Source organism: Zeus faber (genome assembly GCF_960531495.2).
Source record: "Zeus faber genome assembly, chromosome: 10".
NCBI classification, from domain to species: domain Eukaryota; kingdom Metazoa; phylum Chordata; class Actinopteri; order Zeiformes; family Zeidae; genus Zeus; species Zeus faber.
In genome coordinates this window covers 24,644,239-24,657,056 of record NC_137199.1, presented here as the reverse complement: position 1 = coordinate 24,657,056, position 12,818 = coordinate 24,644,239, and the positions used below count along the sequence as shown (strand labels likewise).

The 12,818-nt window shown below is 44.0% G+C and overlaps 1 protein-coding gene across 1 annotated transcript in view; it reads left to right on the top strand.

Annotated features, from left to right (window-relative positions):
• Window positions 1–1,738: 1,738 nt before the first annotated feature.
• The window catches only part of zic6 (zic family member 6), a gene marked incomplete at both ends in the record, with an annotated part of 105,026 nt that continues 93,946 nt past the window's right edge, over window positions 1,739–12,818 (top strand). Inside the window, 2 exons of the mRNA XM_080008703.1 lie at window positions 1,739–2,681; window positions 4,875–5,460. Coding sequence (XP_079864829.1) covers window positions 1,739–2,681; window positions 4,875–5,460 — 1,529 coding nt within the window. The remainder of the gene's footprint in view (window positions 2,682–4,874; window positions 5,461–12,818) is intronic.

The window sequence follows — 12,818 nt, the reverse complement described above, 5'->3', positions numbered from 1 at the left end:
ACGCCCGCATGCTTTACAGCCTGACAATTTTTGCCTTAATGGTTCTAAATCCCAAATAATTTTAGGAAATGTGCCAGGTTAAAGGTTGACAAACATGAGCGTCCATTACAATCATGACAGAGTCGGGCAGGAGCTGGGCCTGTGTCTGTCTTGTGGCACTTAATGTCAAGTGGGCCCCTTGCTTTGTCCCTGTCTAGAATCCATGGCACATGATGACGTCAGCATAACAATGTGGAAAAAAATAATTTAAAAAGTTGAAAATAAATACATCTTGGAAGTCTTGGAATGTGAACATTCATCTCAACTCTCGGGGCTTGACTTACTTCAGTCCTCAAAGAAACTATGTGGCGTCGTACAAATGCAAAGAAATGAAAAACGATGAAATAGCTGAGGTAAACTTGTATAAATAAGTAAAACCGAACTAACGCTAGGTCAAGTGTGTGGAATATGGATTTTAAAATGGCAGTGGAAGAGCTGAGAGCCTGATGTGAACTTGAAGGGAGGTGATTTGACAGTACTACAGAGCTGCCCTCATCAATGGTGAATTAATTTTACATGAAGTTATCTACACTTGTTGGACCTTTGTGTGAGTCTGCACTATTCATTTGGGATATTTCTAAATATGGAAAAAAGTGTCAACTTACTCCGTGGTCTATGGATTTATAGCTTTTTAATGCAGGATTTAAAAAAATACAAACACTATCTTTCAGCAAAAGATGGAGATAATGATTATGTTGTTGATTTAGTGCTTAGCCTAACTCTATTGATTGGACTGTATACTATGACCTTTAATGAACTTTTTTTTTTACATTACAACAATGCATACATTTTTAGCCCAAAGCAAGCCTGAGAAACATGTTTTCCTTTTTGTTAGAAAAGTGGAATAACCAAAGTGTAGTGTTCTCAAGCTATCAGCTCAAATGAATGTTCTTATTTACACAACATCAAATAGTTCCATCATTCTTACAATGATACGTCCTTACCTTTTTTTTTTTTCCTTGTCTGCAAATTGTAAACATGCAAAAAAGGGCTGTACCATGCACTGGCCAGAAAGTGGACCGAAAGCAGGTACCTTGAGCTTTCCTACAAGCTTTACAGTCAAACACAACAATAGTCCAGAGCTGTCATGCACCTTCCCCACCCGAGGCATTTAGATCACTGCAGCATTATCCTCCGGTATTATCTGCCCCTTTACCGTCCATCACTGTGCGCAGAGATGCAGAGGAGGGGAGATTATACGACGGCGCCTAAAGTTAAAGAGGCACCGATATTTCGGAGCGTCCGCGGGCACATTTCAAAGCGGGGGTTTCTCTTGGATATTTGAAAAGGGAGTCGTGCGGCGATCGCCTGCGCGTTCCTTTTTAAAAACAAACCCAGCGCCTGTCAGTCACGGCGCGCCGCAGCCAATCCCAGGGCTGCGTGTTTTTTAAAAGCAGCTTGGCCCGCTGTGCTTTTATATTGCACCGTGGCCTGCTCCCAAGCATTTTTACTACCACGGTTATTGCCGCAAATCAAGAGGGCAAAGTGAGCGGCATGGGACTCGCACCGACTCCAACGAAACCGAGTCTGGTTCCTCCGCTCCCGCGAAGTCCGCGCGTCTCACGCACGGGTGACGCGCAGATCAGAGAGACGGGGATGGGGACGTGGATTCCTAGGTGTGCCCTGAGTGGGTTGATTTTTGCAAAGGCATAGCCAAACTCACAACAACAACAACAACAACAACAACAACAAAAAAGACATGAAAAGTCTGTCGAGGTTTAGTGGCTGCCCTCTTTCTTGCGTCAACCCCGGGGAGGGTAATAGTGAGCCCAGCGTGGGGCCGCCACCTTTGGCTGGGGAGCACATGCGGCCCCCCGCTGCTCCTTCCTTAAAACTCTGCCCCGCGCACGGTCTGCGAGACTACCCCGAGCCGAGGTCCAGTGCATGTGCTGACCACCCGCTCCCCCACTTCTCAGATTCTGGATACCCGCTAGAGCACGGCCCCAGGGGCATCCTCGTTGGGGCCAGCCTCCAAGGAGCCGGCATGCCACCCGTCACCGACCCACTGGCGTCGAGACCTCACCAGCATGCTGGGTTCGGGAGGTACCGTGACCTCTCCGGATGCATGGACGGCAGGAGCCATGCCTTTTTCACCGCCTACCACGAGCAGGCCCACTCGTCCGCCGACGCGACCGGCCAGGTGATGCTGGGTCTACCTGGGGACCTGCTTTCCCGGACCCACGCCTACGGCCAGGGCATCAGCCCGAGGGGGAACAGTCAGCAGCTCGTCACTCAGTTCCTGGGTCTATACAAGCCGCTCAACATGGCGATCCAGCGTGGAGGAGGCGACGCTTTCCTCAGGTGCCCCAAGCAAAACGTCAAACACGAGCTGGTGTGCAAGTGGAGCGAGGGCCGGGACCAGGAGGGGCGTGGGAGGCCGCCCTGCGCCAGGACCTTCGGGACCATGTATGAACTTGTCACCCATGTGACGGTGGAGCACGTCGGGGGACCCGAGCACTCCGAGTACGTGTGTTTCTGGGACGAGTGTCTGAGGGAGAGGAAGCCCTTCAAGGCGAAGTACAAGCTGGTGAATCACGTCAGAGTGCACACGGGGGAAAAGCCCTTCCCGTGCCCCTTCCACGGCTGCGAGAAAGTTTTCGCGAGATCAGAGAATCTCAAGATCCACAAGAGGACTCACACAGGTTGGTTAACAACAACAATAATAATAATAATAATAATAATAACAATAATAATAATAATAATAATAATAATAATAATAATAATAATAATAATAATAATAATAATAATAATAATAACAACAACAACAATAATAATAATAATAATAATAACAATACTACTACTACTAATAATAATAATAATAATAACAACAACAACAACAACAATAATAATACAAATGATAATAATAATAATAATAATAATAGCAACAATAATAAATATAAATAAATAAATAATAATAACTGATAATACTATAATATATAATATATATAAAATAATATAATGATAATAATAACAGATTAAAATATGAAAATTAATACATTTTATAGCATAGGTTTTTTTTGAGGAAAAAAATGTCCTGCTAAGATCCCAAACTTTTTAACTTTTCGCTCACAATATAATCCTTATTCTATGCTCTTGCCTATCATATATATATATATATATATATATATATATATATATATATATATATATATATATATATATATATATATATATATATAAATAACAATAACGAATAACTATTGTTGTTGTTTTGTTATTTTGTTTTTGTTTTGTATTGTTTGTTGTTTTTTGATTACATTGCTGTTCTTGTTGATTTTGGCTGTAATTGTTGTTGTAAAAAAATGTTTTTGTGATGTAGCTAATTTCTAAATAAAAATACCGATATACGAATATAAACATTGATACCTTATACATACAGTTTAAAACTTTAAAGCTTATATATTACAGCTTATATATATATATTAGCTAATCTAAAAGCTCTTAAAACCAAAGCTTTGCAATAGTAATAACAATTTTATATATATATATATATATATATATATATTTATATATTTATATAAATATATATATAATTTCAAAGCTTTGGTTTTAAGAGCTTTATCAATGTTATCGTCTCTTTTGTTACTATTAGTAGTAAAGTAAACTGTAGGCAGGTAGCCTTGTAGTAGCCCTGTAGTGGCCCTGCAGTGGGGCTGTTGAGGCCTGCTTGTTTGGCTTCTTCTCCCACAGTGAAATTAATAAATAACGGGTGGGACACCGGAGAGTCGTGACGTAACGCTGACGCGCCCCACAAGGCTCCTCGCGACTCTCCCCACTGCGCGTCAGCACTGAGGGAAATAAACAAAATCAAACTTTCCGCGCGCGGGGATTCATTTTCATATTCCCACGGAGAGGAACGGGAATTGTTGCTTAATCGTGATTTCACGGGCTGCCGGCGATTGTCGAGCGAGGCTAAATATATATTATCAGAGGGTGTGTACGTGTTTATTAAACGCGCGTCTATTTCAATTGCCCGAGTGATAACACGAGGCGTGACGTGCCACACAACCGCACAAATTTAATTGATAGTGTTATAGATAACGTGGAGGTATATGAGGGAAACATTACACCAGTGTAATTATCACAAATACGTGAGCCTAACAAAATCACCGTCAACGAGGACGTCATCAACGATCGTGACTCTCGTGATAATGAAAACAAATGCACAACGATCAAATGCAACTCATAATTCCAATGATCCATCTTTATCATGACATCTACCCCGCATATATGTTCTCTGAATGCAGAAGTTTGCAAGGGCTGTAGTCACCATACACACCATGATGGGTTTTTCTCTCCATTGTTCTATTGTGTGCTTCATGTCTTACTCGTACAGCCCTTACTGTTTGTGCTATTGTGCCTTTCTGCTGCAAACTGAATTTCCCCCTGAAGGACAATAATGACCCGAAACGAACATAAACATGCATCTGCCGACAGACAGCTGGGTGCAAAATAAGTGCTGAGTATGCTCATTGTCATCCAGATCATTTCCTGATCAATTCCATTGACGTGGCCCCACCAGTTGTGAGTCTCGCTTGCTTCCTCCATCGAGCTTATTTGGCTTGGACCAACATTTGCACATTATTGCACAATTCCAGTAAAAAAAAAAAAAAAAAAGCTCACGACGCAGGCTTAGGTTCAGCATTTGCTCCATGACTTCGAGGCTAATGACACCGTGATAGTAATAAATGAGTCGATAAATTATATCGGACATATTTATAGTCGCGAGATAATTTGTTTTACGTTTCGCTCAGATCATTATGAGGCCGAGCGGGGACGTTGAGCGGGGGCCCGCGTGTGCGCATAAATCCTAATCTCTGTCTGCACGTTTTTAGGTGAGAAACCGTTTAAATGCGAGTACGACGGCTGCAACCGGAGGTTCGCGAACAGCAGCGACCGAAAGAAGCACTCCCACGTCCACTCCAGCGACAAGCCGTACACGTGCAAGGTGCGCGGCTGCGAGAAGTGCTACACCCACCCGAGCTCCCTGCGGAAACACATGAAGCTCCACTGCAGGACCCTGGCCCCCGGGAGCGGCGACGCGGCGGAGCGCCTCGCCAAGGCCTGCGGGTCGCCCGAGGCCCGGGGCCCGGCCGAGAGCGCGCGGCCCGCCGCCCCGGGTCAGGACCCGTTGTCCCCGGAGATCCGAGATGACTCGACCCCGAGGTCACGTTTCCATCACGCGTTTGACGGCGGCCTGGACTACGCGACTCAGAGGTCGCAGCAGACCCCCCTGCTGGAGCCCGTGCTGGGCCAGAGGGGCGGCTACAGGTCCGAGGCGGCGCAGTACCCCTGCGGACAGGCGGGTTTTGCGCAAGGCTCCAGGACTTTCCCCTCTGCCTCGCCCTCGCCCTTCCAGAAGAGCATCGTGAATGGATGGTACACCTGTCACAGCGGAGTGGACTCGTTCTCACCAAAGCAATGCAGCAATGCTCCTGCGGGGCCCTCAGGGGCCCTGTTCGAGTCCCTCAATGCCCGTTAGGGTGCTGGAAAAATGTCTATAAGTTACCGCTGTATTACACATTACAACTGTTGTATTGTATATTAAAACTGCATATTGCATATTAAACCTGTAGCATTACACATACCACCTTCTGTATTAGGTATTGCACCATTATTAATAACTGTATTTCAGTGCATATTTTTTAGGCTGTGGCGTGTAATCGATCGCTTTGAAACTTTGGCTGCACATTATTATGATTTTTTTTTTAACTGTTGCGTGATGACGCGAGCCTCTTTAGAAATTGCAAGAAAAAAGTCGGAGTCACATTGTTTTTCAGGTGCATTATGACCCACCCAAAATAAACGAAATAAAAAAAAATAGAGATATAAAAGCGCACATAAAAATTAGAAGGTCCAGCCTACTTTGTACACGTGCAGACTTTGGGGTTTATTGTCAGTGTAGCCCAATGTGACGCAATTACCTTAGAAGTCACATACGTCACGAGGTAACGACATAAATGCATTTTAACGAAATATGTGTATTTTTATTAGCCTCGGTATTCTGCAGAGGAACTGGACTTCCAGGCTGGTGTTGTTTGTTAAGCGAATGTCTTTGAATGTAACTTTATTGAATGTAATTCGAGGTGAAACGTGGCCCCTGGAAGTGTAGAAACATTATGTCTTTATGTTTGCCACGAGATTAAATAAATATCAGATTTTTTTTTGGGCCATATTTTCTCTATAGACCCCAAATAACTACAATATTGATCAGTATTATTGTCACAGAACTGAGGCCTATCGGCTCAGTACATGTTGTATTTGCATAGACCGTATTAATAACCAGTAGCTGTGAGATAAAAGTGATGAGGCTGTAAGGATTTCAGCAGCTTTCTTCTCAGAGGCCTTTTACTAATGAGAGCCCATTTATCCTCTTCCTCGTCGCACATGCCAGCGTTTCTTTTAAAAATAAACGAGTTTTTCATTCATCAGTGTGAACATACTGTAAACAGCTGCCCACGATATGTGTTAAAACATCTAATTGCAACTCTACTGTACATACTGTACAATTAATTATGTATACACTATTTTATTGAAGCGTCTGTATTCCCTTTGATAAGGTTATTATGGTATGTTATTAAGCCACACCATGGCAAGCTCCTGACACTGACTCTGCAGGTTCTTTGTTTAGGAAGGCTAATAGAATATTGCCCAGCACAGAGGCCTTGTTTGCAGTATTGCGCATCATGGAATATGGGATTGCATCAGGCCTTGGAACACTCCCAGTGTTAAAGCTTTTGTAATGAAAAAATAAAATAAGACAGTCGGCCAAACGAATTAAAAATTCTAGGAGCAAATGTAATATGCTTACATTACGATCATCAACCAATTTTCCGTCGACTCACGCTTAAACAAAGTGCAGATCAGTCCAATTGCGTCATTAACGTGCTTTGATGACGCGTCCATTCCTCATCTCGAAGCCCGAGGTGACGCGTTAGATCTTAGGAATGACGCTCGTTTAAAGAATACAATTAATCAAATGGCAAAAATAAACAACAAAAAAACAAAACAGATTGTCTTCACACATTCCGTATTTGACTATTTTTTTTCACACAATGTGTTTCATTTCATTTATTGAATTTGTGTCATTTATATATTTTGTATGAACAACACAAATGTTCTCATTTCTTGTTTTCCTTTCGTCTCTTACGAAAGCAGGCACGGGAAGTATAGGATTCAGTTTGGTTACACAGGTCCAATGTCTGTAGCTTTTAACTGCATGGTGTTCCAATGTAGTATTTCATTATAATAAGTGTAATGGGCGCATTACATCATAGCATTTTATTTTTTATTGTAAGTGATTGCCAGATAATGTTATCAGCAAAAGTTGTAGCCAAATTGAGCTGGTACAGTGAATATGGTCCAATTTTTAATGATCTTAGTCGAGATTTTATGCTCATTATCTGTAGTATGTTCGTCCAGACCTACATTTCACGCAGTTGTTAAGATGGCTGACATTTTTATGGTAGACATTAATTTTCCCTTATTTATTAAACGCAAACTGCAGTATTTTTCCCCCTCACAAATACACCCATAAGAAGTAAAGTGAGGTTGGAATAAAAATCCCCCATAACAGCATCTGGTCACAATAGTTCATAATGAGCTAAACACACTAAGAATTAACAAAATATTTTCCTCCAAAAGTCTACTACATTAATGCAATATGCTTTATCTCTGACATGTTCACTGGCAAAAATAGGTTATTTTAAGGCTGGGAAAATCCCTGTATTATAATTTATGAAATATAAATGGAAATGGTCTTTCGTCTTATAAAAATCAGTTCGGATATCTCTGTACAGTTTCTTGCATTTGGTTTGGATGGATGAATAGCGTCTGACTGTAAAAGTATAGTTGTTGCCCAGAATGTCATATTATCTGCAACGCCTGAATATGAACAAATTAGACTCCTCAATGAAAGAAATTATTTCCATCTAAGCAAGCAAAAATTCAACATAATGAAATTAAAATGTAGTTGTTCTCGAGGAGGTGCCAAAATCCCATTACCTGGGGTTTCTGTCGTGTGTTTTGTTCATTTGTCTATAACTTGACCTCAGTTAAGGTTTGGGGTAAAACACATGACACGCTTGTGAATACTGGGAATAACTTGAGGTGCGACCAATTGCTATAGCAACCAAATCACCTTGGTTTTAAGCATTTCTCTATATGTGTATGTGTATGTATTTCTCTGTACCTATATGAGCAGCATTTTAGCAGCGCACTGGTAACTGATTGACATTCAAGGTTGGAGGTTAGAGTAAATATTTAGTTAATGTCAATGGCACACTATGTACTTTGTGTAATAAAATGAAAAATCATGAAATGAGTGGAATGTTTTCCCTACATCATGAAGTATATAGGATGAAGTATGTGTGTGTGTGTGTGTGTGTGTGTGTGTGTGTGTGTGTGTGTGTGTGTGTGTGTGTGTGTGTGTGAGGAAACAGGGTATTACTGAGCATTATTCGTGTTTTTATTGTGCTTCTATTTGCATGGGGAAGGCAGTTTAACTGTGTACTGCATGTTAGCACCGTGAAAGTTCAAAACAATACTGCCAAAAGACAGATTTGTCATCCCTTAATTATGGGCTGTCTTCATATTATTTTGCAAACGCACAAGTATTATTCCATAACCGCTGAGCCTTACCACGCCCTTCCCCCCATGAATCCGAACCGATGAGACCCCCTCTTCCCAGTTTGCCGTTTGTTGGCCGCCATCTTTACTCTAGTGCACTCTGCCTAGCAACAAGCATTGGGCGCCATTTTTGGAAAGGGTTTACAGCAGCCGATTTCATGTAAACATCTCCATTTCGCCTCGGAGTCCATCGCCGCTGCCCCGGCTCTCGGGGGGGTCCCCCGCTATGCCCTACCTGGGTTGAGCCCGGCAGCGCGGCCCCTCCGTCAGATCAGGTCCTCGGTTTGACGCATCATCATAACCGTGTGTGACATCTTGTGTAACTTGAACTGTGCCGCTCCCACGCGTGACTACCCCCTACCTTTTCAAGAAAGCTCGGCGCTTTCCTATGGTTGGCGAGTTCTGCATCAATGCTGACTGTGACTGGTGATTGTGGCAAGATGACCAAGTGTGATTATAATTGGATCTCTGGCTTTTTTTTTTTTTTTCCCTCGTCCTCCCCAGGTCAAGCCATTGGTGGCGACGCGCCCCGACTTGCTTTCTTTTCAATCAGACCTCTGTGTCCCCTCCTTTTTTTTTTTTTTTTTGTTCCACCAGGTTTCCTTGTTCCCCTCTCTCATCCGCCTCTATTTTCACAGCTTCTGGCTGTCTTCCATCTTCCATGGCTCCGTCGAGATTGCCCCCTAATCTCTGGCTTCTTATCAGTGGGGCTCTACGGTGGGTAGGTGTCCTCCGTCTAATTCCGCTCTCAAAATAGACGGAGCTCTCTCTTCACGTGTTTAATTTCTTTTCCACCTTGTTTTTCTCCCCGTGGAAAATTGCAACCCCACGTGGTAAACTGGAAGCAGCTGCACATTAGTCTGGTCTGCCAGTAGCGGGTTCATTTCATTCATAATCTCTTTCCAAGTGAGGCACATGACCCGCACAAGAGCTTGGCACACGCGGATCCTTGATGCCGACAACGCGCAATGAACGCGATAGGGGGAAAAAAAAAACAACGAAGGGAGCATTGATTGTGAAGGTTACGTGGCGATATGTAATCAGCTCAAACGGATCAAGTGCTGGCACCGGATTAATATTTTCACCGCGAGAAAACACGGGCGGTTCGCGTCACTCGTTCCTTCTCTAAGAACAGTAGTAAGGTAATCTTTTTCATGTCAGAGCCTAAACCGCCCTTTGACGACTTCACAATCAATAGGATTCAGAAGAAGGGGTCTTACGTAAGACCATTACTGTTTGCGGCGTAATTTTTTGTTTGGAGCATTTTACGGACTGTAAAATGGTGAAAAAGGAACATAAAGTCCCAGCGCCCGTGATCTCATGAGTTAACCAGACTGATCTCTGAGATTTCCCTCTCATCTTCATCTGCACTGCAGTTTTCTGATGTCAGTGGTGCCAGCCCCCTGTGTAGCTCAGCTGGTACCAGGGCTTATTAAACCAGCGCTCTATTCACACTTCCCAACTGGGGCTCCACTGTCAACTTAAGCCCAAGGCCCTCAAATACCTAGCCTTCAAACTATTTTTTTCAGTCCTTGCCGAAAAAAAAAAGGGAGCGTGATTGAAAAGTCGATAATGCAGTGTGGAAGGGAGAGGAGGCTTGCCCATCGATATCTAATGCATTTTTGTCTTTTGATGCATTGTAATTTTCCCATGTGGAGGATTCTTAAAAATGTATTTTTTTCCCCATCTTTCTTTTTTTCATTTATTATCAATGCCTTATGTAAGAGAATTTTTCAGCAGTTTCTGATTGAGCCGGCTTCGGAGTGAAGACTGAAGACTTATAAAGGGTCTCTTATGATCTAATCAGCCAGGAAAATACCTCCTTGAGTGATAATGCATATCTCCTGCCAATAACCAGCGTTTGAAACCGCACATTTTGTGGTATGGCTTGAATTATTTGCTCTTGTGTCATCGTTTGCAAAAAGGGAAATTCAATCATTTTACAGCCCCCCAAAACCCTTGCAGGTGCTGGAATGGGTCGCGTGGACAACCGTCGCATTTGACCTCTCCTTACAAATATCTCACCCTGACAACGAAGATCGCAATCCACCTAAATCCTGCACTTTGGAGCCGAAATTGCTGCCTTCGTCCGTGCCCGCGCCTCCGAAACAGCTTGATATGATCTTTGAGAAATTAGCCATTATTTTTTAATGGCTTCGCTTAATGATTTACACTATACAGAATGCATTTGGAGAATGTGTTAAAGAATATTAAGCGGTATTTGATCAGCGTGCCTAAGGAGCACAATGCCTCAGATTTTGACAAACACAGTGCCAGGAGACCCCCGAGCGCCTGTTTGTCTTTGCCCGTCTCTCGAAACCTTCACATTTCATTAGCAACAATATGGCGCCGCGGCGAGATATAGCGTTTTAATACTTTTTGAGCTGTCTTTCTTTTGTGCTTAAAAAAAAAAAAAAAAAAAAAAAGGATCACATTGATCGCGGTCCAGGGCATTTCAAAGCTGGGTGTAATCATGGGTGTTTAATGTTATCTGTTGCAGTATGCATTGCAAGGGGGGGGGGGGGGGGGGCTGTGTAATCAAGCCTGTGAACTCCACATCTGAAGGGAGGATTCTGTTTCTGATCACATCCCCATTGAAGTCCGTCCACTCGCCGAGTATGTTTGTGCTGACACTCCCGGGCCTGTACCCCTTAGTATGTAGACCCCCAAATTAATATGCCCTTTACACGATGCTCTATATGTGTGTCTTTCCTGCTTCCGTTATGGACGGCTGCTTTGTCTTGCCGGCAAAACTTTTGATTCCATTCTTGGTAACTTTTTTGCACGCCCCAGGTGTGCCAGCTCACACACGCCAGTTGTTTCCCAAACCGGGACGCGCGGCGCTCTCGGGTTGGAGGCGCTCCGCCAACGCCGCGGCAAAGAGCGCATACGTGTCGCGCGCGAATAAGCCATTTCCAAAACGACCCGCGCGGGCAAGAAGGACCGTCCGTCTTGTATCGGTGAAGGCACCCTGGCGGACCCCGAAGACGCCAGATTAGCCGAGTGCTCCAAATAAAAGCCAATGTGCCATTTCTGTCAGGTTTGACAGTGCACTCTTTAATCCATTAATCCCTTTCGAAAAAGAAAAAAAAAAGCTTTGTTAATATGGTTATAACCAGCAGCTTGATAGGTCTACAAATGTCACCGACTGAAAAAAAAATTGTTGTTGATATGAGGTTTAGCTCGACTGTAAATTCCTCCGCCGTGATTCGACACAGATTACGGTTGTGGGAGAAATGTAGATAAGAAAACGACGACGAACGCCGCTGCGGCGACGGAAGCATTAGCGATCAAGTCCGATTGTGTCGGACATGATTGCCGCCAACCTCTCAGCGGTTCCGCCCTAATTTTTCGTGGGTGGAAGAGGTTGCTCGTGGTTTTGGGAGATTTCCCCCCGGGGCCCCTTTTTCAATCATAGTCAAAGCGCGGCGCCGCAAAGACACGTCGCCTTCACAGCGGCGACGTTAACAAACGGGGCTGTGCGGGGCGGCCCCCTTCGTTGGTTTCTCCGTTCACGTTCCGCAGTTAAATAGCCGTTCAAGGAAGAGTGTGTTGCAGTTTGAAGAGGCTACAGAGAGCGTTGGGGGGGGGCCATGAGAGAGCGTAAAGAGTCACTGGTTTCCCTTTGAGGGGCCCAGGTAGTGGATTTAAGAGCAGAAGAGCCAAAGTACTGGACCGTCCCTTCATCTTTCCAGTGATCAATGCGATGGCCTAACCTTCTATTGAGCACATCCTATGATGTGGTAATGGGCTCTACAATGTGTGTGTGTGTGTGTGTGCGCGTTGCGTGCGGATGCGGCAGCGTTTAACTCGTCCCAAGATTTGGGGATAAAGACGGTCCTGGCTCGCTGACTTAACAGCGGTGAAGTTGACACTTTTTCCCCCGCCACCACGCGGCTCATCTCCCCCGACCGCGTCTATTTTAGTTCCCGGGAAATAATCCTGTGCGCTAGATGTGCTGATGAGGCGGGGGATCAAAAAAAAAAATAATAATTTAAATTTAAATAAAAAAAAATAAAATCCATCTCCCGCGCACCAACAGGGTATATCATATAGCTCAATTGAACCCATTATTACTCTGGGATAAAGCGGAGGTAATTAGCGCTCGTCCCCAGCTCCACCCACATGGCCGCCGCGTTTCCATGAACCTA